The sequence below is a fragment of the Alexandromys fortis genome, unplaced genomic scaffold (genome assembly GCF_014885135.2).
Source record: "Alexandromys fortis isolate MF-2015 unplaced genomic scaffold, M_Fortis_MF-2015_v1.1 scaffold_330, whole genome shotgun sequence".
NCBI lineage: Eukaryota > Metazoa > Chordata > Mammalia > Rodentia > Cricetidae > Alexandromys > Alexandromys fortis.
Genome location: NW_026068204.1, coordinates 591,453 through 617,177, shown reverse-complemented (window position 1 = coordinate 617,177; position 25,725 = coordinate 591,453). Strand labels below are relative to the sequence as shown.

Genomic DNA, 25,725 nt, shown 5'->3' with positions numbered 1-25,725 from the left:
TAGGGGATGCTGCCGACCCCTGGGTTTCATTTTACCCCACTGCTCCAGGGGCCAGGTTGGCAAAGCAGAAATAAGTGAGTACTGACCCCAGCACCCCCACATCCAGATGGCAGAGACTGACCTTCCCTCTTCCCATGAAACAGCACAGAGACATCAGAGAGAAAGTGCTTTATCTGCTGGCTGTTAGCAGGCTCAGCTCCTCAGTCGCACGCGCCAGGAGTAGGTGGTGAGCACACGCTGGTGCCGGCGCACCACACACGTGTAGGTGCCTTCGTTGACTGCGTTGGCAATGATGCTCAGCTGTGCCTCGCCCAGGGCCAGGTAGCCGGGGTAGGAGAACTCCAGGGGCTCCTGGTCCTTGTACCAGCTGCAGAGGGAGGTTCCTGCATCCCTACCCAGGCCAAGGGCCCCAGGATATACCCACCGGGGCACCCCAGGCAGCCCCAAGCCCCTCTGGCCATGCCTGCCCAGTGCTGTTCACTCACTATACTTTGCCCTTCTTGCGTAGGATCTTCTGCCCGCAGTGGAAGGTCATGTTCCTGCCCTCTTTGACCAATCTCGTTTTCATTCTGGTGGGTGGTGTGGTGGCGGCGACAGTGGGGAATGGGAATTCTGCTTGGAGAATGGTGAAATGCCACGTCAGTGCTTAACCCCATCCAACCCCAAACAGGCTCACGAGAACTCCCACCCAACCTCATCTGAGCCTCCATCACCATAGCAGAAGTCACAGCTTCTGGGGCAGAGCCTCTTCATGAGCCTCTGATGGGTATTGCAGAATCCCTTTCGTGCCCAGGATGTACACCCAAAGAGCCGGTCCAGGCAGCCTAACAGGAGAGCAAGGCAGCATGGCTCAGAGCTTGCCTAGAGCCCTTCCATCCGTCTGACACCCACCTGCCCCAAGGCACCCACCGTAGAGTCGGTGTAATCCCCACAGCTCATCCTGGGACAGTGCCTTCCAGCCCCTCAAGGTGGCGTTGATGTGCATGAGCGCCTGCTCTTGCTGTGAGTGCATCAGTCCGAGCGCATGGCCAATCTCGTGCGCCGCCACATGCACCAGGTCTGTGAGCCATACGCCTGTGGGCCCCATGGTTAGTGCTTGGGAGCCCTCAGCCCTTTCGCTCCCAGTCTCGCTCTTTGAGACCCAGCGCTGATGGGGAGGCCCAGCTGCAAGTCACCCTTAGCCCACAGCCAAGGAAGATAAGTTTGTTCCCGGCCTAGGCTGTGAGCTTGGCCCTCAGGAATGCAGCTCCAGCTCCCTCTCCAGCGGCTTGGGGGAGGAGACGAGGGGGGGGGGGGGGAGACGGGCCTGTGAGAACCAGAATTCCTCTCAAATATTCAGCCCCAGGAAATCCTTCCTACCCCAAAACCCTCTGTAGCCTACATGGTGGAGAGATTGGGGCCCCAGGAAGAGTTCAGACCAAGGAGTTGGATCACCTTTCTTCCAGCTGTAGCGCGTGGGGCCCAAGACCCAGTACTCGCTGTCATCAAAGTGGATGCCCCCGTGGGGTGGGAAGAAAGCGTGGGCCAGTTCACCTGTGGGGCCATCAAAGCAGTGGTGCAGGGCAGAGACCAAGCAGTCGGTGTGGTTGACCGGGTAGAAACCTAGGAAGACAAGGCTGCGGTCACACCTGTGCGGACCGGGGGCGGGGCGGGAGCGCTTCAGTCACCCACCCACCTATCTGGAGGTCGCTGGGATGCTCGGGGGCCACTTCACGGAAGCGGAACGGGGAAACTTCACTCCACATGCGAAAGGCGGCAGCCAGGCCCTTCCTGGTCTCCTCCGGGTTTAAAAGGTTCCGGGGAAAGGAGAGAATCCTGGGGGTGGGGTATTGAGAGTGTCGGAGGCAGTGTCTGCGGTGTGGCCTGACCACCCGCCCTCCTTCCCGGGTGGCACCTGTAGGTGAGGTTGAAGTGGTTCCAGCGCAGCCTGGCCGGTGTTAGCGTGTACCGGCGTCTTCGGGGTACCGGTATGGTCAACAAGCTGGGGACCTGGACAGTGGAGACCCCTGAAGGGTCTGGTGCGTCTACATTTCTCTTCACGGGAAAAAAGTGGGTTTGAGGAGGCAGGAGAGTCTGTGGTTCCCAAAATAGTTGCTGAGAGATGGCTTGTTAGGCAATGGAGTGGGGAAAATTGCGAATGAACCCTCGGGGTTTTTTTGCTTTCCCACACTTGATGAGTTGCTTTTACTCCCCACCCTTGAGAGTGGAGAGTTCAAGGCTAGCCTAGTCTACGGAGATCCAGGACAGCCAAGGCTACACAGAGAAACCCTGTCTCCAAAAGAAAAAGAAAAAAAAGGGGGGGGGGTTGTTCAGAGCTACACGAGGCAGGCTTGGTGCCTTTAATCTCTGGAGGTGGAGGTGGTCTACAGAGGCCAGCCTGGCCTAAAGAGCGAGTTCCACAAGTAAATCTACACAGAGAAACCCTGTCTCAAATAAATAAATAAATAAAAATCCGGTGAGAGTGAGCAGAGCTGGAGACGGACGCTGCCTCCCACCAGCGACCCCTGGACACACTGATTGAGGGTGCCTGGAACTAAGGACTCACACCCAGGCCCACACGCCCCCTTACAGATGGGCCCACTGATTGACAGACCCTCAGATGCGAACCAGCTCACCGCTGCACTCCAGGCGGTTTCTGCCGGCACCCGTGGCCACTCCAGCAACACCAGCGCGGAGAGAAAGCACAACCCGCTCAGGACAGCCCCGAACCAGCGGCCCTGTTGTACAGCACCCGATACCTCCAGATGGACGCAGGCTGGGCAGCCCATGGCAGACTTGCTGTCGGGATCAGGGCCACAAGGGGCAGCGCGACGCAGGGACTTGGGCCGCAGAGTTGGGGCGGAGTGGGAGGGGGGTTGGCGACGAGCGGCTCGAGTTACAGCCCTCGTGGGGCGAGGACCCGGCGCTGGCCTGTGAAGTGAAACAGCTGGCCCATCCGGAACGATCCTCGTCCCTTAGGGGGTTCCAGGAACCAGGTCTTAGGGTCGGTGACAGTGGCCTGAACGCCCGCCCGAATAATGGGGGATGTCTTCTATCAGAACGGGAGAAACGGCTAGGAACAAGTAAGGCGCCAGGGCTCAGATTTGGGGAAGGGGCATCTATTGCTCCCCATGCCCACCTGGTTGGGGCTGAATGACTTTTTGGCTTTACCCCCTCACAATGAGTCCGCGAGGGAAATCTCGGTTTTGGTCCCCGCAGTGACTGAGTGGAACCAGGACACAGAGGGGAGTGCAGAGGCAGGGGACGTGGCAGTGAGAATACGGTTGAGCGGGGCAGACGGGAGAGACTGCAGTAGAGAAGGGGCCTCAGGAAAGACAGGGCGTAGGAGGTCTGTGGGGGTCCTTAGGACATCTGGGAAAGGATCTACTTGGAGCAGAAGGTGCTCTCGTTGGACCAGAGCGGGAGGTCTGGGGAGAGTGCCAGGACCCGGAATTCCTGCTCAGGCTTAGAGGGGAGGGGGTGACCGAAACAAAATCAGGCACTGAGTGTGGTGGCCCGATAGAGTTCTGGCTTGGGGGGGGGGGGGGGGTAGAAGGTTAGGAGCGATGGTCCGAGCCCTGAAGGGTAGACCTGGCAGCCGGTGGCTGTACTGGGTGTGTGCCCAATGAGCGTGGCATGGTAACTCAAGTGATGCCAGGCCCAGCTAAGATCCCCAGGGCGGAGCAGACTGGGTGGGTGAGACACGGAGAGCAGGGGGTAAGAGCCCGGCTGAGGAAGGAGGGGCTCCCAGCCAGACGCCTTGTCCCTCCCAGTCTCCCATGCCGGCTTTGGGCCCTGGGTGACAGCAACAAATGTACTGGCCAGCAGAGTCAGCGCCAAGCTGCCCGGAATAGCTGTGCTGGAAGTTCTTGAAAAGCGTTAGCCATCTGCCCTCCTTTCATTACTAAGTATTTGTTCCAACAAGTGGACCATTTCTTGCGTCTTCCCTCTGCCCCTGATCAACTGCCAAGAGCCTGGCGGCCTCCTACCCTCTCACTCCTGAGCCAGGACCCTCTGAAAGGGGAGACTGCTTTGGCCAAAATCCAAGTAGTCTAAGTTCCGCCTGGGGGGTGGGGCGGGCGGAGGAAGGGACGGGCACAGGGGCAGAGGCAAGTATGGTGGGCCCCCATGGGGGCGAAAATGGGGCCACCCTAAGCCTTTTGGAGCACCGTGTGGGTTCCGGGACCCTCCTGTGTCAAACCACAGCCAAATCACTCTAAGTGGCCTGTACGACAACCAGTGAGTGTTCCTGACCTACAGGCAGCCTGGGGCTTCAAGCGCTGTATGTGTTTTGGGGGCGGGGAGAGTTTGCTGGGAATGGTGAGGATCGCTGGGGCCTGTCCAGCATCGCTAGGCAAGGAGCAGGCAGCAAAGTCCGAGAATCTTTTTATAAAATACACGTGTTTTGTTGAAGGGTCTGGGATCCGCCACGGTGTGCTGAATGCGCTCACACGAAGATCTGAATGCGGTCTCGGATGGGCTGGCGGCAGATGGGGCAGGCGGTGAGCGCGGCGCCACAGGGCGCGCATGCCCCGTGGCCGCACTGGAAAACTAGGCGGATGTGGCTGTCGATGCAGATGGGGCAGGTGATGCGCTCCTCCATCTGCCGGTAGCGGCTCTGGAGCTCCTCCACCAGCTGCCGAGGAGGACCGGGTACCTGGATGGTGTTTACCACCTCTGAGCCATCTGTGGGGTGAGGTGAGTGGGCGTCAGCCACGCCACAGGAGGTGTGAAGATTGGGTTCTGGCGAGGAGGGCGTGCGTGCGCCAAGCCCCTCCCACACACCTGGGCGCAGCTTCTTGCTGATGGCCACCTGGCACCTGATGCACTTCTTCATCCTCCGAGCGCACTCTGCCAGCAGGGGCAGCGTACCGTTAGTGGGGCCGGGCCGGAAGAGGCGGCCGGGCCACCCTGGGCCTCCACAACCTGCACTCACCCTCACACACGGTGCGATGCTGACACGGCGAGAACAGAACCAGCAGTGCCAGCTCCGAGCACACCAAGCACTCGGCAGCTTCTGGCCCTGCCGTGCCAGACACATGCAGGTTCGTCACGGTGTTAGGGGTGCTCATCACGTGCCGGGGGCCCGGGGGCACACCCCCACTGCCACCTGCCTGTCGCTCCCTGCAGTTGGAGGAGGGGGCTTGAAAGGACCCGGTGGCCTTAGCAGTGCCCCCCCTCCACACCCCCATTTTGGGCTCACCGGAAGCGCTGGGCACAGCCCTGCAAAGCCTTGAGCACTCGGCCTTCCGTGGCCAGGTCCAGTGGGCTCCTGCCACGGTGGTTTGCGTAGCTCACGTCAGCACCCTCCAGTGCCAAGAAGCAGGCCACTGCCGCGCCTACGGTCAACTCTGTGCTGCCTGGGAGGCCTGAGGCCTGTAGCTGAGCGGCAGAACGTACAGTACAGATAAGGGCGGACACCCACGCAGACTTGAGGAAAGCCTCTGCTGGCCCCAGGCTGACCCAGAAATCTGAACAATGGGGCACGCACACACCCCTTCTGGGCTAAGGCTTCTGGTTCTAGGAAGAGGGGAGAAGACAGGCCCCAAAGGTACCCTTCGCTAGGTAGGTGTAGAAACTCTGAGACCCTTCATCCTCTCGTCCCAACCAGATCCCAACCCTTTTCCAATACAGATCCTGAAACTGAAGTCCTCCAAACTGCCCCACTGTCCAGAAATCCTGGTTCCCTAGAGCACAGTGGGAAGTGGAAAATCACCCAGGCCCTCCTGCCCAGCCCCTCACCCTCGACAGCAGCTGCAAGGGCCCTGGGTCCCCCCCAGCCCTGTCAGACACCAACGGCAACAGCTGGTGCCGCTGCAGAGCGACGTGCAGGGCTGTGTCTCCCTCCTCATCCTCAGTGTTGACGCTGCAGCCGGCATCCACCAGCAGCGGAACCAGCCCCACGTGGGCCTGCTGCACAGCCAGGTGCAGCGGAGACTGGAGCTTCCTGTTGCGCACGTTCACATCGCAACGGCCCTGGGGAAAGGGGGTGAGGCACGGGCTCAGTTTCCAGACCCCGCTGGGTCTGGTTCCTGGCCTGTGGGTGGCCCAGGGTCCCCTGCACCCACCTCTCGGATTAGGACCTGGGCCACCTCACGGTGGTCATTGAGAGCTGCCAGGTGCAGTGCGGTGAAGCCATCCTCCTTCTTGGCATCCACCAGCTGCCTTGCCCGTGCCAGAATCTTTCTGACTGCCCTGTAGGAACAAGGAGGTCGGTCTGTCCAAGGTCTTCTGCAGACCTGAGTGCCCTCAGTCGGGACAGCCTGGCACACTCACAGCACATGGCCCTTGAGGGACGCATGGTGCAGCAATGTAAAGCCCTGGCTATTGGTAGCAGTGACATCGATACCAGGCACCTCGGTGAGGACTTCAACAATGCTGCTGGCACCGGCACCTGCAGAGATGGCAGAATGCAGGGGTGTGTCCGCGTGAGCATCCTGAAACAGACGGCGCTGGTCACACAGGGGTGCCTTTGTCCAAGGTCAAGATGCTTCCTTGACCTAGGGCTGGTTAGCAGAGAGCAGAGCGTCCAGGACTCTCACTCACCGGCAAGTTGACATCACAACCACGCTCACACAAGGTCTTTACCACCTCTAGGAAGCCCCTCTGCACAGCCACATGCAGGGCTGTGCTGCGTGTGCCATTTCGAGCATCAACCCCACATCCTGCACTCAGGAGCACCCTTGTGGCCTCAGGCTGGTTCCTACGGGAAGAAATGGGAGGATTTGGGGTCACCCTGTTACACGCACACTGGCTCTAAGGTTCATTCCCAAGAGGACCCACCCACCAGCCTGCCCAGGCCTCACCCCAGAGCTGCGTAGTGGAGCGCAGTGTTGCCCTCATCGTCCAGCAGGTCCACACTTGCCCTTGCCTGCAGCAGCAGCTGCACCAGCTCTACCTGGCCCAGGTAAGCAGCCACCTGTAGGGCGGTCCTGCCCTGGTTCTTGGTGTCCACCTGTGCGGAGAGCCAACACATGAATTCTAGGCCCTCTCCCTGCTGGCTCTCCGAAGGGCTGGGCGGAAGCTTGCCTGCTCCGGGTGCCTCCGCAGTAGATCCAGAGCCCGGGCTACATTTCCCAGTGCAGCCTCTACTACCAGCCTCCCTGGATGCTCTGGGTCACTCTTCTGGGTCCGGAGCTTGTCCAGGGCCACACTCAGTGAGCCTGGGGGCAGGGTTGAGGTAAGTGCCGGCCAGGGGCTGCCCTTCCTCCCACCGGCCACTGAGGCTGATGCCGCACTTCTGTTCTCTCTGGCACGCTCAGCCACGTCCAAGTTGGCGTCTTCCTCGGGCCGGTAGGCCACTAGGCAGGAGGGGCTAAAGGTCCACCGTTGACCGCCGACTGCCACACGCAAGTTTCCATCTCCAAACACCTTCAGCACTTTCCCCACGCGGCCCAGGGCCTGGGGAGAGGTGGGGTCACAACAGGTTGGAAGTGGAGCAGACAGCAGCTGGGGCGGGGACAGACGTGGTGACAGCAGACGGTAAGACTCACGGGAGCCATGTCATCCGTCCATTCGCCATGTCCAGCCTGCAGTCGCTTCACAGTGTCAAGGTCATCGATGACCCGGACCACATCACCCACCCAGAAGCTGTTGTGCTGGATGACAGAGAAGCAGGTAAGGGGAGTCCCCCAGCCACTCCTCTCTACTCAGGATCATGCACGAGGGCTCCTCCTGCTTTGGAGGGCAAGCAGATCTAAGCTTGACCCCAATTCCCACCTCAAGTACAACCAAATGGCCTGGCTGGTCAAGGGCCTCAAGTGACCAAATCAGCCCTGGGTGGCCAGCCTGAGCTACAGGGCAGTGGGGTGGGTAGCAGCAGACCAGACCAAAGCCAGCTCTAGAGATCTGTGAAGGCCTAGACCTGTTTCCGGGGCACCTACCCACTGGTCAGACCCAGGAAAAACCTTGAAGATGGAGCTGGGTGAGACCCCAGGGTGTCAGCACAGGGCCAGGAGGGAGAGTAGGGCCTGTTGAGGGAATCTATGCCTACGACCTATGCACTTGTGTGCAGAGCGAAAGCCTGAACATCGCCTGTCCTGAAGAACCCTCCTCTGCCCCACTCTGTCCCTGCTTGGACAGCCCCACCTATGTGGCACACGTCCCATCCCACAGTCCAGTTTTCCAAACAGCTTTCACAGAATCTGCCCAAGGTGGTCTCCTGTGGCAAACCTCCACCTCTAGCCTACAACAGCACCTTCCTTTTGTTCTCAGGACAGAGCCCCTGGCCCACAGGCTCTAGTCTAAAATGTTGTCAGTACTTCACTCTTCTATGTGCTTCACACTGGATTCCCTTCCTGGCCTCACCTCCACCCACCAGGCTCTCCTCTTCCCGCAGGTTGCAGTCTTTAACGGGAAGGCTGGTGCCCTCGTCCTGACTAAGCATTCCCAAGACTGAACCAGTACATGGAAGGAATTAGAGAAGCAGTAAGTGGGGCTCAGCCCAGCCCCCTAGGCACCTTGGTGAGAGCCCCAGGGTGGAAGGTCCAGCGGGTCTCGTGGTTGAACTGCACACGCACGTCCCCACGGTCTGTGATGCGGTGCACGGTGCCCATCTGTCCGATAAACTGTGGCGGGTCACGGAGGCTATGGCTGGGTCAGGCTGTACTCTCGGGGCAGGAAGAGGGATAGGGGTCCAAAGGACTCGGGGAGGAGGGGACATGGGGACTCAGCAGAAGAGATGGCTCACCTCCGCCATCCTAGGGTTCCAGCCACCGTGGCCTTCTTGCATGTCCCTTAGGACGTCTGTGTCCAGCAGACACTTGACCTTGTCCCCACGCTGGAAGGGCTGGCCATCGACACTCACCCTGCGCTGAAGCTCTGCTGGTTTGCCTGGGGGAGGGTGGCAGGCTAGGTCTCAGGAAGCAACCTGCCCCCGCCCGTCAGGACAGGCCAGGGTAATATGGGTACAGCCGGGGCAGGAGGGCAGCTGGTGTCATGGCCCCAGCCCCATACCGAGCTTCGGGAGGTGCTCCTTGTAGTAAAAGCCACCGGCCGCCTCCCCAACACACTTGAGGTCCACCTTGCCCTTGTGGCCCACGCGGTACACATTGGTGGTTCCATCTGCCCACGTCACGCTGGCCACACTTCGGCCTGTCTCCACATCCCAGCCACGGATGTCCACCACGCGGCCTGTCTTCCCTTCCCCACCTGGGAAGACAGGATGTACACCAGCAGGCAAAAGTGCCTCAAGGCTGAGCCATCCCCAGTCTCTCCTCCCTGTCTTTCTCCGACCAACACTCACCATCTTGGGAGCCCCATTCCCAGTCAGGGCCTCGGACCACTTTTGCTCCCTGAAAGATGCCCCTCAGTGGGATTCGAGGGAGGCCCTGTCGGGGACTCAGTGAGACCCTGCAAGAGAATGAATCCTGAGCCATGCAGAGTGGTATGACGGCCAGTTCTTGCACTGGCCACCCTGTCCCTCTATCCTAAAGGGTCTGTAAAACAGGTACTCTGGATCCCGGCCAAACTGCTGTCCTCGAATGGCCTTCCCAGGCGGCCTCCACACTTTGGGAAAAGGAACAAGCTATTCGGTGTCTCTGGGTTCAGACGCCTTCGCCAGTACCAGGCAGGGACTCTCGGAGCAGTCTATGTGATCATGATGTCCATGTCTGCTGCTTTTAAGGCAGCAGGGGCAGGGCCTTATCTGGTCACCAGCACAGACAGCAGCCGCCCTGACCTCCTACTGGCCAGAAGAGGGAACCTCTACTACACTTCTCTCCACACAGAGGAAAGATCAGGTGATCAGAGACTAAAGGATGGGACCCGAGTGCCTTCTCAAGTCTTCCATCCTTATCGCTGTGCCTCGGGCCAGGGCCACTCCCGGCTATGCCCATGGGTGGGCACCCTGGGTGAGCTGCCCAGTGACAAGCCTCCTTGCCAGGCCTTGCCCCACCAGGGGATGCTGTATGTTGCTATTTTACGTGGGTAACACAGAGGCCACCTTCAGTGCTCCAGGCTGCAGCCGCACCGGAGTCTGCCTGCCTGGCTTTAAGAGCGAGGTATGGGGAAGCCCCATCCAGAGCACCCACTTCACCGTGTGCCTGGAGAAAGCCCTCAGTGAGGAATGGAGGGAGGCCTGTGATTCTCAGAGCTGGAGAATCACTTGACCCTGGCTATTCTCCCAGGAAACTGCAGGGTGAGCTCGCTAGGTACTTTTTGGAAGTAACTGGGCCAGAGGTCAGGGCCTGGCTCAATGTCAAAAGCACCACTCAGAAGGCCTCAGGGAGGTGGGCTGTGGCCTGGGGGACTCACGGGCGTGAGTGGGATGTCTCGTAGCGCTCGAAGGCGTGGGTGAGGTCGTGTTTGTTGTGCATGTAGCACTGCGTACAGAGGTCATAGTCAAAGCAGACGCGGCACTTCCAGCGCATGCCGCGGAGCCCGTGTTTCTTGCAGCAGTCACAGATGATGTTGGGGTGACGGATACCTAGGTGCAGGGTGGGGTACGTGAGGACCTGCTGGGTCCCCAGTCACCCGGCCAGCCCCACCCACAGCCGGGCATCACCACACACCGATCTGGGCGTTGTCATAGAGCAGCAGGTCATGGGCACCTTGGTAGCCAGCTCGATAGTTGGTACGTGTGCCCTGGTCCCACTGGACAACAACTGTACGGTCGGGGGTCGAGGGGCTGCCATGGCGGCCAAGCTCCACCACGGTGCCCACACCGCCCTCACCGCCATCCTGCTGGCCCCACTTCCAGTCTGTTCCGCGTACCACACGCATGCCCACCTGCACACCTGCATGGGGGTCCAGGTCCATGGTGAGTGGGGCTGTTCAGGAACCTGTAACAGAGAGCACGCTCAGTCTGTGTCAAAATGTCATATGCCAGGCTGGTCACAGGACACGTGTTGAGATGGCCACCTGGGGGAGAAGATTGGATCAGGAGAAGACAAAGCCAAAAGAACAAAGAAGAAGGGGCAAGGGAGGGCTGGGAAAGCCAGGAAGTCCGTAGGAAATGCGGGAACCCCCACCACGGTGACTCTATGGGAGTCACACTGCCTGAAAGGAAGGAGCAGAAGTTGGGAACATTGTAAGTGGACAGGCACAAATGGTCAGAGACTGAACCTGGCTCTGTGGCCACGGTTAGTGGATCTGTTCCCAAAAGTCTCTGCGTGATGCTCCATCAGCGTAAGTAACTTTAAAGCTAGAGGTGGACTGGTGTACACTTTAACATCAGCACTCAGGAGGCAAAGGCAGGCGGATCTCTGTGAGTTAAGACCAGCCTGGTCTACACAGTGAGTTAAGGCTACATAGGGAGAACCCGTCTACAAAGATAAAATTAACTACCAGGCATGGTGGCACACGCCTTTAATTCCAGAAGCAGAGGCAGTGAATCCCCATGAGTTTCAAGGCCAGCCTAGCCTACACAGCAAGTTCCAGGACAGTCAGGGCTACACAGAGAAACCCTGTCTCAAAAATTGTGTGATTAATTAATTAAAAATAAAACTAATAAACCAGACGGTGGTGGCACACAACTTTAATCCCAGTACTTGGGAGGCAGATGCAGGCGGATCTCAGTGAGTTCGAGGACCAGCCTGGTTTACAAAGTGAGTTCCAGGACAGAGAAACCCTGTATCAAAAAATCAAAATAAGGGGCTAGAGAGATGGCTCAGAGGTTAAGAGAACTGGCTTCACTTCCAAAGATCCTGAGTTCAATTCCCAGCAACCACATGGTGGCTCACAACCATCTGTAATGAAATATGCTGCCCTCTTCTGGCCTGCAGGGACATATGCAGGCAGACCACTGTATACTTAATAAATAAATAAATCTTTTAAAAAAATCAAAATAAATAGGCTGGAGAAATGGCTCAGAGGCTGGGAACACTGGTTGCAGTTTCAGAGGTCCTGAGTTCAATTCCCAGTACCTACATGGTTGCTCACAACCATCTAAAATAAGATCTGGTGCCTCTTCTGGCCTGAAGGCATACATGCAGGCAGAACACTGTACACATAATAAATAAGTAAATCTTTAAAAAAAGAAGCAAAGACTATTTTTCTGTGCAGCTCAGTGATATGTGGGACTAAATTAAAGAACTGTTGATTCAACAAGATACCATGAAGCAACTGGACAGATAACCATGTGAGAGAAGATGCTCGCAGTGTTCACAATCCACAGAGAACTAACTACCTCAAGTGTATATGAAAATGCCAGACAAGCTGGGAATGGGCAAGACAAGATTCTCTGCTCAAAGGATAGGGCAGTACAGTATCTTAGGGACCATCTCCGGTCCCGTGGTGGCGCACGCCTTTAATCCCAGCACTCGGGGGGCAGAGGCAAGTGGATCTCTGTGAGTTCGAGGCCAGCCTGGTCTACAAGAGCTAGTTCCAGAACAGTCTGGTCTACAAGAGCTAGTTCCAGGACAGTCTGGTCTACAAGAGCTAGTTCCAGGACAGTCTGGTCTACATAAGCAAGTTCCAGGACAGACTTAAGCCACACAGAGAAGCCCTGTCTTGAAAAACAAGAAAAAAAAGAAAGAGAAAATAATAAATAGGATGAGAAATGACAGCGTCATAGTGCAGGCATCCTCGTCATTTCTCATCCTATTTAAGCACAGGCCCTGAAGCAGGGGACTGCTTAGAATGGACACCAGCAGGCCTGGTCCAGAACACCTGGTTGGGTGCAGCTGAAGACTATTACAGCGTCCTGTCAACTACAGCTGGGGGTCAATGGCCCTGCTCAGTCACGGGACAAAGGTCAGATTGTTAAGTGAGCAACAGGAGGAAGAAGGCACACACCAGCCCTCTGCCTGGGCCCTCCTCCAGGATCTCTGTCTTTCCCAGACTGACAGCCTCTGGCCTGTGCAGTTCAAGAAGCATTCTCCACTCCCCACCATGAAGCCACAGGTGGGCAGTAAGGAAGACCAGCAGCCCTGCCTGACCACACAAGGGCGTGAGAGCCCTTGTGACTGGAGTTACAGTGACTGAGGGACATCATGTGGATTCTAGGGATTGAGTCTGGGGATCTTCTGAAAGGGCAGGCAGCATTCCTAACCACTGTGTCAGCTCCAGGTCCCTTCTGCAATTCTTATGCCTGCACACAGGCCCAGGACTGCGAGGACCACAGCAAAAGCAAATGGGCAGTTCACCTGGTCAGAGACTATGAAGAGCCTTCCCTCACAGCTGGACTCTGTGCTTCAGGGGACCCCCCTCATCCTTCCAGAGACCTCGTCTGTCTTCTCTTTAGCTCTCTCCTCTCCATGGACTCCAGAGTGCCTGCTAAGATGCGGCAAGAGGGCCTGATGCCAGGGTAAATCCTTCCTTCTTCCTCTTTCTACAGGAGGGACAACCCACAAAGAGACCTCTTGGTGAGAATGTTCAAAACTGGTGCTAGTGAGCCCCAGACTAGTGGGGGGGATCTGTGGTCAGCTAGCCATGGCAGCTGGCTCTGCTCCTCTACGGTCTGTGTAGCTCACCTCCTGCAGTCTCAGGAGTCTGACACAAGGGAACCCAGAGCCCCCCCTCAATTCTACACAACTCCCTTTGATCAGGCACTTTAGTCCCAAGTCTTGGGGGGCAGCCACCAAGTCCTTTCACTGCCACACAGTTAGTCTGACTAACCATGTTTAGTTAGACCCAGCCTTGCCAGAATCAGCAATGACTGAATAGCTAGGATGGGTGAGACAAAAAAGTAGGGAGAGTAGGGAGCGCTGTGCTTGGCTCCTGTAATGACTACAAATTCTGTGGCTTTGATGGCCCAAATGGTTCAGGTCCCTTACACCCAAACACTGCATACTCACTGCAAGTCAGACACCAACTGGTGCCTCACCTTGAGTGGCACAGGTCCATTGGTTAACTCAACTCCACTGCCCCTCATAGCTGGGAAGACATATTGAGAAGACTGCATTCCCATCCCAACAACAACACACCTGTTTAGCTAGAACAAGGCTTGCTATAAGAGAGCCTTAGACTCTCAACAAAAGTAGGCAGACAGATTCAACTGGTCGCTTTGATACTGGGGGAAACCCTGAGCGCCATCCCCTGGACCTGGCCAGCACTGCAATAAAAGAGTAGAAAAGTAAAGCCAGGCATGGGGGTGCACACTTGTAATTCTTGCATTTGGGAGGCTGAGACAATAGGCTCTCAAATACAAATCTGCTCAGGGCAACTTAGCAAGACCTTATCTCAAAAGAGCGTGGGAAGAAGGAAAAAAGGAGGAAGAGGAAGTGAGAGAGGAAGAAGGAGGAGACGGTCACTCTAGAGCTGTGAGGCAGGCCTCTGTTTCTGAAACTGGCCTTTCAGCCACAGCTTTTCTACAGGATAATGGCTGGACTTGACACTGAACTTTTTACAGACGTGGAGTAGGGTGGGCTTCAAACATGCCAACAAACATAGCCCCTGTGTGGCCCTGCCTTCAGAAGAATGGGCAGAGGTCATAGAGCTCAGGTGGAGGCTGCCCATCAAGGTCTAAGAGCATCAGGGCCGGGCCTCAACCAATGACTCCACATGGAGTAGCAGGAATGCTACCAGGCGTTCCCGACGGTCAGTGGTCTGCAGTGACCAACATCTACATCACCATCACGCCTGGTTAAGCAAAGCTCTCCTCATCCCTGGCCAGTGAAGTCCAGTCTCAAGAGCAGGCCAGCAAAGTCAGAACACAACCAGATAGAACAGAGCAAGGACTTTCTGCCTAGAACCAGTACCTCAATGCCTAAGACTGCCCTGCAGGAACAAAACTGTGGGCCATAGATGAGAGTCAAAACACAACTACTTTCACAGGCTTTCCGCTAACACTGGGCCACGTGAGCACTAAGAGTGCCCAATACTGGCGGCACGTGCAAATTGGAAGCCTATGTTCACCCCCACACACACACACTACCTGTACCCTGGAGGTCTTACAGTCTTTGCTTTGGAGGCTGTACTCTCCCCTCATCTTTCAAGCTATTATCTGACTGGGGTCTCCTTACCTGAGCTGGGTATCTGGGAATGCCCCCCCCCAAACATAGTTATTGTACAACCAGACAGGAGACAGGGTTCCTGGGCCTCAAAAACAGATGGATATAGCATTTTGTGAAATTGTTAGAAGACCCAGTGGCTTTCTCTCCCCTCTCCCTCCAGGCCTCCCTGCCTGGTATCTACATTATCAGCAACCTACCATTATCATCCCTTTCCTTGCCTGTGATGCTACTATCAGAACAGAAAAGGTCACCAGGAATACCTGGAGGGGTGGGTGGCTGACACAGAACAGCAAAGATGACAGAGACAAGAGCTAGACAGACTGTAGGAAGGTTTCCACTTTGGACTCGGCTCTTGTTTATATCCATCTAGGAGGCCTTCCTCTTTGGATGGCACAGGACCCTGACCACAGTGAAGGGGCCCTGTCTACTTCACGATTAACAGAGAGTGGCGGGGACGACTTCAGAATCCAATTTTCCGACACAGGTCTCATCCCTTGAGCTTATTAGGCAATTGACCAAGTAAGGCCCAGGGCAGAGTCAAGAGGGAAGCTGGCCTCTAGCATCCTGGGTGCAGCACCAGGCCAGAGATGATGAATCTACTGTTCCAAGCCTCTGGACAAGCCCACGAAGAGGCTGCACGCCTGAACAGTACCTTATGCTCACGCTAGCCATTCTGCAAACTTCAGGAGAGTCTACACCCAGGGTCCCTGGAGAGAGAAGCCCCTGAAGAGAGGCAGGACTGGAGGCCTGTCTTGAAGATGGACAGCCCCCTCTTCTGGGATCCATACATCCTCCAGGGAACTTACCCCCACTGCCCCTTTCTTGACCTTCCCCTGCAGTGATAACTAATCATGGTGTCAACTTGACGACCCCTGGAAGTCACTGAAACCCAAGCAGCTGGGAACACCTATGAGGGATTCTCTTAGTTAAATTGTTCAAAGTGGCAAGACCTATTTTTAATCTGGATCTTTTGAGCTGGGATGATCACCTTTACACAGCCATGCCTTCTGCTTTTGCTCTTTCCTCCCTGCCCTTGATATCAATTGGCCAATATTAGAGTCCACTTCTTCATGATTTCAACATATACTGAACACCAGCTGAGACATCCTGCCTCATGGAGAGAAGAACTACTGGATTCTTGGACCTTCTGTTAGGAGAAAATCATTGCTGGACAGCTAGAGCACAGCCTGTAAGCTACTATCCATCCGTCTGTCTGTCTGTCTGTCTATCTATCTATCTATCTATCCATCCATCTACACACAAACACATACACACATACACATATATATATATTCCTCTTGAGAACCCTGACTGATACCCCTACCACAACCCCTCAACAGCTACTATAAGCCAGCGCTTTCCCACTGAGGAGGAATCCTCTGCTCCCAAAGAGTGCAGGAGCCTTGCAGGAACCTTGGCCTTGTATGTGGAGAGGACCTAGGGTCTGAAAGCCTTATCTGTAGCTCCACTGAGTACAGCCCCAGAACAGTCGAAGAGCTGCAACCACTAAAGTCCAGGCATGCAAACACCCTTTTCTTTTAAATACACATTAAATATCACCAAACTCTGATAGACATCATTCTTCAGGATGCTGAAAACCCCAATGTGTTACGGGTACCACCATCTCAGTAGGAAATTTACCTAGAGTTAACGGACTGTTGCCTTTGCCAGAAATACTGGGCTTTGCCATCAGACATAGCCATGTCCCTGGCAAGTATCTAACCACCCCTAGAACTGTCGCAGTGCATGTTTACAATTACAGTGGGGGGTGTCAGAGCATGAGGGCTTGGTTAACAAACATGCTTCCGCAGAACCAGAACTCACCTTAGAACACACAGAAGCCTCTGGTCAGCATCCCAGGCATTTAGTTGCTACTTCCTGGGCCACAAATTCTCTCAGCCACCATAACTTCCTGTGGAAAACTAGCAGCCATTGCCAACATGGAACACAGCAAACCGAGCAGGTAGGCAGGGAACCAGGCTGGGGAAAGACCATTTTAGAGGCAGATTTACACAGGGTATTTACTACCATGCCCAGACAGTGGTCATTGGGACTGATGTTGCTACTAACTTTTGAGAAACACACTTTTCAAACAATGTATCCTCTTGTAAGGAGGGCCTGCTTGTTCATCCCAGCCCCCCCCCCATAGCTTAGCCCCCAAATAACCATATAGAAATTGTGTTAATTAAAACACTGCTTGGCCCATTAGTTCTTGCCTCTTATTGGCTAACTCTCACATCTTGATTTAACCCATTTCTGTTAATTTATGTATCGCCACGTGGCAATGGCATACCCGGAAAGACTCAGCATGTCTGACCCTGGCGGCTCTAGGGCAGCTCTCTCTCACTCTGCTTTCTTTTTTCCCAGAATTTAGTTCTGTCTTCTCCACCTACTTAAGCTTCACCCTATCAACTAGGCCCAAGGCAGTTTTTTTTTATTCATTATCCTATAAAAGCAACACACAAATAGAAAAAATTCCTAACTAGTATCCCTGGCTCACCTGGAATCCATTTCAAGTGCTGGAGTTAAAATCATGTATGTCCAGACAGAATTGAACATCCCTCAATAGGTCAGAAGTATCAGGACTGTGGGATGGGGGATGCTGTCCCTTATCACGTGACTATTTTATTGGAAATCCCCACACAGCCATAAAAAAAAATTAAATCATGGGGCTGGATAAATGGCTCAGTGGTTAACAGCACTAACTGCTCTTCCAGAGGACCCGGGTTCAATTCCCAGCACCCACATGGCAGCTCACAACTGTCTGCAACTCCAGTTCCAGGGGATCTGACACCTTCACACCAATGCACATAAAATAAAGATAAATAAATCATAAAATAATTAAATCGTGTTTATTGTGAAAGTTAGCAGATTGCCTTTATTCAGATGAAGTTACGAGATGTAGAGACCACTCAGGGTTCAAGCCTATCTCCCTACACCTCTGGTGGTGCCCGGGACACTGCTGGATTGAAAAATGTGTGCAAAAACTGGTGCAACAGAGGCTCCTGCTGGGTACAGGTGGACATCCTAGGTGCCAGTAGGACGAAACAAAGACTGTCAACCTAAGACACAGAGACCAGGAAACCGCATCTGCCCTGCGTCCAGACTTCTGCTTGGGGACATCCATTACGGTTCAGGGGTATCATGGCTGCTAAACTCCAGGTACACTGCAGCTTGGGGTTCACCACGCTGCCTAGGGCTGACCTTGGGTGGGGGAATGACATTCAGATACTTGTTGCATCAGAAGCAACAGGCCAGAGAGGAATGTGAAGATAGGAAGCCTACTATGAGGAGCCAACCTTGCTCTGTCCCCAAGCCTGCTGGCTCATCAGGAGCCTTCCTGTCACCTCTGCTTTTCTCATTGGTTCTGAACCCAGAGGAGGCAGGAAGGACGATTCCTCACTGCCCAGTTCACTCAAGTACATTTAGACACAAACACAAGCGTTGGCATAACATCAGATGGGCATCCGCAAGGAGAACGAACCAAACCCAAACTGTCAGGCCACCGTCATCAGGAGCTCACCTGTCTGGAGGTCCAGTGTCCCCCACCCGCCTTGAGAATCGGGCAGGAGCCCTGATGCTTGGAGATTTAGGACTGGCCTCCTCCGGGCTGACCTTCCGTGAGAGCCCCCGGAGATCCAACCCTGTGGCCAGGGGTGCGCACAGTTAGCACCCGAGAACATTAAAGGCCGCCGCTCGCCTTAAAAAAGGCTCCCAGTGGTTCGGCGGCTGGGACCCGCTGCATCACCCCCACGCACCGAGAACGCGCACCGGGCACGAGCTGTGTCCAGGGGCGAAGAATCCAAAGCCTGCTGCAAGCAAGGGCCAAGGACGCCCGCCCAAGCCACAGCCCGGTCAAGCGGATCCGACCCTCTCGGCCCCGTGCCACCCACCCCGGGCGCTGGGAGGACGCCCGACCCGGCCCGCCCCACTTGCCCTGAGTTTCCGTGCCCGTCGGCCCTGGAACACCGGGCCCCGAGCAGCGCAGAGGCTGACAGCCGATCCTCGGCTCGCCACCGAGGCGCCAGCTGCACCGCGCCGTCCTCCGCTCCTCAAGAGCGCCTGGCCGGGCTGCCTCTCCCGCGCCAGCCCACCCGGCTGCCCCACCACAGCCCCCGACTACGGTCCCCGGCCGCCGCACAGGCTGTCGGGAGCTGTAGTTTGCGGCTCCCGGACTGGGGGCGGGGCAGACGGCTCCCACGAGGCCCCGCGCGTGACGCAGAATGCTTCGGGCTGGGAGGCGGGGCAGACGACTCCCGGGAGACCCTCGCGTGGCGCTGACGGCCGGGGCGTCTATGGCCGGTGGGATTTATGCTTGGCTAAAGAAGAAATTGGAAAAGCCCGCGTCCCCGCAAATGGGGAGAGAACGGGGTCGGCGGGAGTGGGCACCGAGGAGGCCAGACGCGCTAAGTCGCGCCCGGAAGTGCGTCTGGGCGGAGCCCTAGTGACCCTGGTCTGCGCAATACGTTTCCCAGGACGCTTTCCGTTGCCTTGGAGACAGAGCTTTAGCGTGACCAGCCAAGGGAGTAGGTCTCAGTCTCCATTTATTGGCAGGCAGCACCCAATTACAGGAAGAGTCATAAACTGATAGCACCCAGGGACAAGCCAGCATCAAAGGGGAACTATCTGACATCCCAAATACCCCAACTGTTAGGTAAGACTAAGATCACCTGATAGATGTCATTGAGCCCAGCACGCACCTATGCACCTATTCCCTTACGCCAAGACACCCCTAGACAAATGTCAGTCAATCAGGGTCTTGAACCATGAACACCCCCTCACCTCTACCCTGCCCAGATTGAGCACTCTCCGTTCATATGACTGCACTGGACACACAGAGGGTCCAAGCGCGAGCTCTTTGCTTTTGAACACGGACTTGGGCTCCTTGGCGGTCTTTGGGGGACTCTGTGATCTAGGCATAACGTCAGCCACTTTCTAGTTCGTTTATGTGGATGGTTGGTTGATAGGCTAGTTGGTTTTCAAGATGGGTCTCACTAAATAGCCCTGGCTGGCCTGAAATTCATGTGTAGCCCAGGCTAACCTGACTCCTCTGCCTCTTTAGCGTTAGGATTAAAGGTAACGCCTAACCCAACTGTTTTTATACAGGTGCCTGGTGAAATAGCACTGAGAAGGAAAGAGACAGGGAATGAAGAACTTGAGGCAATGCAAGGCAGAGGCAGGCAGATCTCTGAGTTCGAAGCCAGCCTGGGCTACTAGAGCTAGTTCCAGGTCAAGCTCTAATGCTACACAGAGAAACCCTGTCTCAAAAGAAAGAAAGAAAGAAAGAAAGAAAGAAAGAAAGAAAGAAAGAAAGAAAGAAAGAAAGAAAGAAGGAAGGAAGGAAGGAAGGAAGGAAGAAAATAAAAGATGAAAAGATTCAATTAATGGCTCAATTCGTTTCAAAGGTTCAGTCCATTATCATCATGGTGGGGAGCATGGCAGCCTGCAGGCAGACCTGGTATTGGAGAGGTAGCTGAAAGTCCTGCCTCTAGATCAGAATACAACAGGAATTCGACTGAGACACTGGGTAGTATCCTGAGCATAGGAAACCGCAAGCCCTGCCCCCACAATGAGAGACACACTTCCTCCAATTATGCCAAACCCACTCCAACAAAGCCACATCTCCTAATCATGTCACTTCCTGTGAGATTATGGGAGCCAATTACTTTAAATCTAACATGGTGTCTCAATGTAAGTCAGAGGACTGGACTGGAGGCTGAGAACAGGGGTGGCCACCACCTATGCCTACCAGTTGTGGACCAGCATTGCACCCCCATCATGACAAGATTGCCAAGATGTCACTCAGTGGAGGATCTTTCAAGGGACTGAAAGACCTTGGGAAATAAAGATTACATGATGAAGTTGGACTAGGTTTGTAGCTGAATTATAAGGTGCTTGCCCAACTCACCTGAAGGTAGAACAAGTTCCAGGCAAGTTAGAATTACAGGGTGAGATCTCAAAAAAGGGTGGTGGGTGTTAGAAGGACAGAGAGTAGAGGAGGGAGAGGGAGAGGGAGAGGGAGAGGGAGAGGGAGAGAGAGAGAGAGAGAGAGAGAGAGAGAGAGAGAGAGAGAGAGAGAGAGAGATCTCAGCAGGTACCAATCTGCTGGTGCCTTTGCCTTCAACTCACTAGACTTCCTAAACAGGAAAAAGTATTTGGGTGGGAGGCTGGAGAAATGACTCAGCTGTTAAGAGTAGTAGGGAAATCTCACAATGGTGGTGCACGCCTTTAATCCCAGCACTTGGGAGGCAGAGACAGATCTCTGTGAGTTCGAGGCCAGCCTGGTCTACACGAGCCAGTTTCAGGACAGGTTTGCAGGTTTGGTTCCCAGGACCCACATGGGAGCTAGCACTCATGTATAATTCAGGGGACCCCATATTCTCTCTTGACTTCTCTGGGCACAGCACACATGTGGTGCACAGATATGCATGCGGGCAAAACCATCCACACATAGAATAAACATGAAAATATTTTATTTACAAACTACTCATTCTAGGATAACTATAGAATAAAAATGAAAATATTTACTTTATTTACAAACTACTCATTCTAGGATAACTATAGAATAAAAATGAAAATATTTACTTTATTTACAAACTACTCATTCTAGGATAACTACAGAATAAAAATGAAAATATTTATTTACAAACTACACATACTAGGATAACTTGTTGCTGGGTATGGTGATGCATGCCTGATATTCCAACATTCAGGAGGCTGAGGCAGGAGGATCATCTGGAGTTCAAGGGCAGCCTAGGCTATACAGCTAGCTCAGGACAGTGAAAATTATATAGAGGAACCTTGTCTAACAACAAAAAACAAAATGCAGACCCCTTCTTCTCCAAAAGGTATTTGGTTACATCAGCTCAAATGGAGTAAGGCAGTTATCTAAAAGACATTAATTCACTATTATAAAAACATACTAGTGGCTCCAGAGACTTTAGGTGAAGAATAATTGCTTAATAGGTTATGGGTCTCCTTTTGATGTATTGAAAATGTTTTGTAGATATAGGGTTTGTACAACTTTGAAAATGTAGTAAATGCTAATGAACTGTACTGTTAAGATGGGTAATTAATTTTTTTTTCTAGACAGGATGGTCTTCTGTACCCCAGGCTAGGCTCAAACTTTCTATGTAACTGAGGATTGAACTCCTTCCACCTCCCAAGTTCTGGGATCACGGGAACACACACCTTGCCTGGTTTATGCAGTGCTGGGGAATCAAACCCAGGGCTTCATGCATGATGGAAGACTCCTGGACCCACTGAGCGCCATCCCTAGTTCCAGAAAAGATTTAATTGATTTTCCATTATGAATAGGTGTGTATGTCTGTGTGTGTGTGCACACGCGTGCGCACAACTGTAGAAAACAGGTGTGTATGTCTGTGTGTATGTGCACACGCGTGCGCACACCTGTAGAAAACAGGTGTCTGAGCCCCTGAAGCTGGGGTTACAGGTGGTTGTGAGCTGACCGAACTCAGGTTCTCTGTGACAGCAGTGAGTGGTCTTAACCGCCTCACTATCTCTTTAGCCCCGAAAATGGCTAATTTTATGTTTGCAAATTTCTCTTTTTCTTTTTTTTTCCATGATATTTATTGAGCTCTACATTTTTCTCTGCTCCCCTCCCTGCCTCTCACCTCCCCCCTTCAGACCTCCCCCAAGGTCCCCATGCTTCCAATTTACCCAGGAGATCATGTCCTTTTACACTTTCAACTTCCTGTGTAGATTATATCTATGTGAGTCTTTCTTTTTTTTTTCTTTCTTTTTTTGTTTTTCTGTGTTTTTTATTTTATTTTATTTTTTTGTTTTTTTCGAGACAGGGTTTCTCTGTGGCTTTGGAGACTAGACTGTCCTGGAACTAGCTCTGTAGACCAGGCTGGTCTCAAACTCACAGAGATCCCCCTGCTGGGATTAAAGGCTTGCGCCACTATCGCCCGGCCTTTGAGTCTTTCTTAGTGTCCATATTGTTGTCTAAATTCTCCAGTGTCTAAGTTCTCTGTGGTTTGTAGGCTGGCTTTCTTTGCTTTATGTTTTAAAACCACCTATGACTGAGTACATGTGATAGTTGTCTTTCTGTGTCTGGGTTACCTCACTCAAAATAACGTTTTCTAGTTCCATCCATTTTCCTGCAAAATTCAAGCTGTCGTTATTTTTTTTTTTTTTTGCTGTGTAGTACTCCATTGTGTAAATGTATCTTTTTTTTGTTTGTTTTTCGAGACAGGGTTTCTCTGTGGTTTTGGAGCCTGTCCTGGAACTAGCTCTCGTAGACCAGGCTGGTCTCGAACTCACAGAGATCCGCCTGCCCCTGCCTCCCGAGTGCTGGGATTAAAGGCGTGCGCCACCACCACCCAGCAATGTATCGGTTTTATTTATTTATTTATTAAAGATTTCTGTCTCTTCCCCACCGCTGCCTCCCCTTTCCCTCCCCCTCCCCAAATCAAGACCCCCTCCCTCGACAGCCCAAAGAGCAATCAGGGAATGTATCATATTTTTAAAAAAGATTTATTTATTATGTATACAGTTTTCCCTGCATGTATGCTGCAGGCCAGAAGAGGGCACCAGATGTCATTACAGATGGTTGTGAACCACCATATGATTGCTGGGAATTGAACTCAGAACCTCTGGAAGAACAGTCAGTACTCTTAACCTCTGAGCCATCTCTCCAGCTCTGTATCACATTTTTTTAATCCATTCCTTGATCGAGGGGCATTTAGGTTGCTTCCAGGTTCTGGCTGTGACAAACAAAGCTGCTATGAACATAGTTGAGCAAAGGTCCTTGTGGGATGATTGAGCATCCTTTGGATATATACCCAAAAGTGGTATTATTGGGTCTTGAGGAAGGTTGTTTCCTAATTTTCTGAGAAATTGACACCCTGACATCCAAAGGGGTTGTACCAGCTTGCATTCCCACCAGCAATGCAGGAGTGTTCCATTTTCCACACAACCTCTCCAGCATAAGTTGTCATCAGTGTTTTTGATCTTGGCCATTCTTACAGGTGTAAGATGGAATCTCAGAGTTGTTTTGATTTGCATTTCTCTGATGACTAAGGATGTTGAACATTTCCTTAAGTGTCTTTCAGCCATTTTAGATTCTTCTGTTGAGAGTTCTCTGTTTAGGTCTGTACTCCATTTTTTTTTATTGGATTATGTGATTTTTTTCTTTTTTTTTTCTTTTTTTCTTTTTGGTTTTTCGAGACAGGGTTTCTCTGTGGCTTTGGAGCCTGTCCTGGAACTAGCTCTGTAGACCAGGCTGGTCTCGAACTCACAGAGATCCGCCTGCCTTTGCCTCCCGAGTGCTGGGATTAAAGGCGTGTGCCACCACCGCCGGCCGGATTATGTGATCTTTTGGTGTCCAATTTCTTGAGTTCTTTTTATATTTTGGAGATCAGACCTCTGTCTGATGTGGGGTTAGTGAAGATCTTTTCCCATTCTGTAGGCTGTTGTTTTGTCTTGTTGACCGTGTCCTTTGCTTTACAGAAGCTTTTCAGTTTCAGGAGGTTCCATTTATTAATTGTTTCTCTCAGTGTCTGTGCTGCTGGGGTTCTATTTAGGAAGTTGTTCCCTGTGCCAATGCATTCAAGTGTACTTCCCACTTTCTCTTCTATAAGGTTCAGTGTGTCTGGCTTTATGTTGCGGGTAAATTTCATGTCAATTAAAACTATAGCTGAAGCCGGGCTATTAATATTATATATTAATATAATAATAATAACAACAACAACTTTTCTGTTTTGGAGCTAAGAGCAGCTGCACACAACATCAACCTCCTCCTCCCCATCCCCAACAAACAGCAACCTTCATCCCGGGTCCAGCATGCAATACACCATACATCCAGGAGGTGGCGCCCAAGCTCTACAATTACAGTTAGCCCTCTCAAAGACTTCAAAGTTACTTGTTGGGACTCATTAATGAGCCCTGGATTTCAGACGCTCTTCCCTCCTAGAACCTTCTAATTGAAGTTACTAGAAGCTGTGACTAGCTTAGAGGATCAGAGGATGGGATTTTCACCTGTTGGCCATTGACTGCAGGGTATTCAAGCCTCCAAGGTGCTAGTAAAGAGGGGCTTTTTTTTTTTTTTTTTTTTTTGTACCGGTGTTAGAAGGTCTATGTGTCGGTCTGTCTCTGCGTCTGTATTCTCAACTTCCAGCCCCTTGCCCGAAGCTCGCAAACTGAGGTCTAGCGCATAGAGCGCAGACGGGGGCCGTGGTGCGCGGCAGTTACTAACACAGGTCAGCAATTTGGACTGCATGTCTCCTGGGATGGAGTCCATACACATATGCAGAAACCGTATGTTTGAGGGCAATTTTTGCAACAAATGATTGAAACCAAATCCTGCCATCAAGAAAGTGCTGCTCTGTTTTAGGGTGTCCAAGTATCTCCACATACACCACTCTATAGTAGGGGAAAGGCCAGGGAGCAGAGGATTTACACTATGACTATAAACACGGAGCAAGTAGACAACAAACCTTTACCTCCTGGTGGATACAATTATCCATGTGAGGGAACACCTGTTGGTGACAGATATGGTAGACACTAATGAGGAACGAGCTATGCTAGGATACACTTTTGCAATACTTCATTTGTGAACCTTAAAAAAAAAATACTGAAATTAACCGGGCAGTGGTGGCGCACGCCTTTAATCCCAGCACTTGGGAGGCAGAGGCAGGCAGATCTCTGTGAGTTCAGGGCCAGCCTGGTCTACAAAAGCTAGTGCCAGGACAGGCTCCAAAACTACAGAGAAACCCTGTCTCGAAAAACAAATAAAATAACAACAACAACAATAATAGTGATAGCCAGGTGGTAGTGGCATGTGCCTTTAATCTCAGCACTTGAGAGGCAGAGGCAGGCAGATCTCCGT

The 25,725-nt window shown here is 53.1% G+C and overlaps 2 protein-coding genes across 10 annotated transcripts; both read right to left on the bottom strand.

The window, feature by feature from the left end:
* Positions 1-153: 153 nt before the first annotated feature.
* Mmp23b (matrix metallopeptidase 23B) lies at positions 154-3,459 on the bottom strand. 2 transcript variants are annotated; one of them, XM_050130104.1, is made up of 8 exons: positions 2,616-3,459; positions 1,895-2,034; positions 1,676-1,815; positions 1,435-1,602; positions 910-1,074; positions 714-824; positions 486-615; positions 154-367 (listed from the first exon to the last, which is right to left on the bottom strand). In XM_050130104.1, exons 1-8 carry the CDS (start codon positions 2,766-2,768, stop codon positions 193-195), a joined length of 1,182 nt encoding a protein of 393 aa, XP_049986061.1. In that variant the 5' UTR covers positions 2,769-3,459; the 3' UTR covers positions 154-192. The 2 variants fall into 2 exon arrangements, with proteins under 2 accessions (XP_049986061.1, XP_049986062.1); XM_050130105.1 differs by having other exon boundaries at positions 486-612; positions 2,616-3,449.
* Positions 3,460-4,353: 894 nt separating this feature from the next.
* Positions 4,354-18,765, bottom strand: Mib2 (MIB E3 ubiquitin protein ligase 2). 8 transcript variants are annotated; one of them, XM_050130100.1, is made up of 21 exons: positions 18,632-18,764; positions 18,397-18,517; positions 16,698-16,853; positions 10,491-10,760; positions 10,234-10,405; positions 9,224-9,330; positions 8,935-9,129; positions 8,669-8,811; positions 8,439-8,546; positions 7,473-7,577; positions 7,218-7,380; positions 7,009-7,142; positions 6,786-6,934; positions 6,526-6,682; positions 6,256-6,416; positions 6,048-6,174; positions 5,722-5,955; positions 5,183-5,361; positions 4,916-5,103; positions 4,765-4,830; positions 4,354-4,665 (listed from the first exon to the last, which is right to left on the bottom strand). In XM_050130100.1, exons 4-21 carry the CDS (start codon positions 10,735-10,737, stop codon positions 4,427-4,429), a joined length of 2,874 nt encoding a protein of 957 aa, XP_049986057.1. In that variant the 5' UTR covers positions 10,738-10,760; positions 16,698-16,853; positions 18,397-18,517; positions 18,632-18,764; the 3' UTR covers positions 4,354-4,426. The 8 variants fall into 8 exon arrangements, with proteins under 8 accessions (XP_049986057.1, XP_049986058.1, XP_049986053.1 ...); XM_050130101.1 differs by having other exon boundaries at positions 8,439-8,534; XM_050130096.1 differs by having other exon boundaries at positions 7,009-7,380; positions 18,632-18,765.
* Between the last annotated feature and the right edge of the window lie 6,960 nt (positions 18,766-25,725).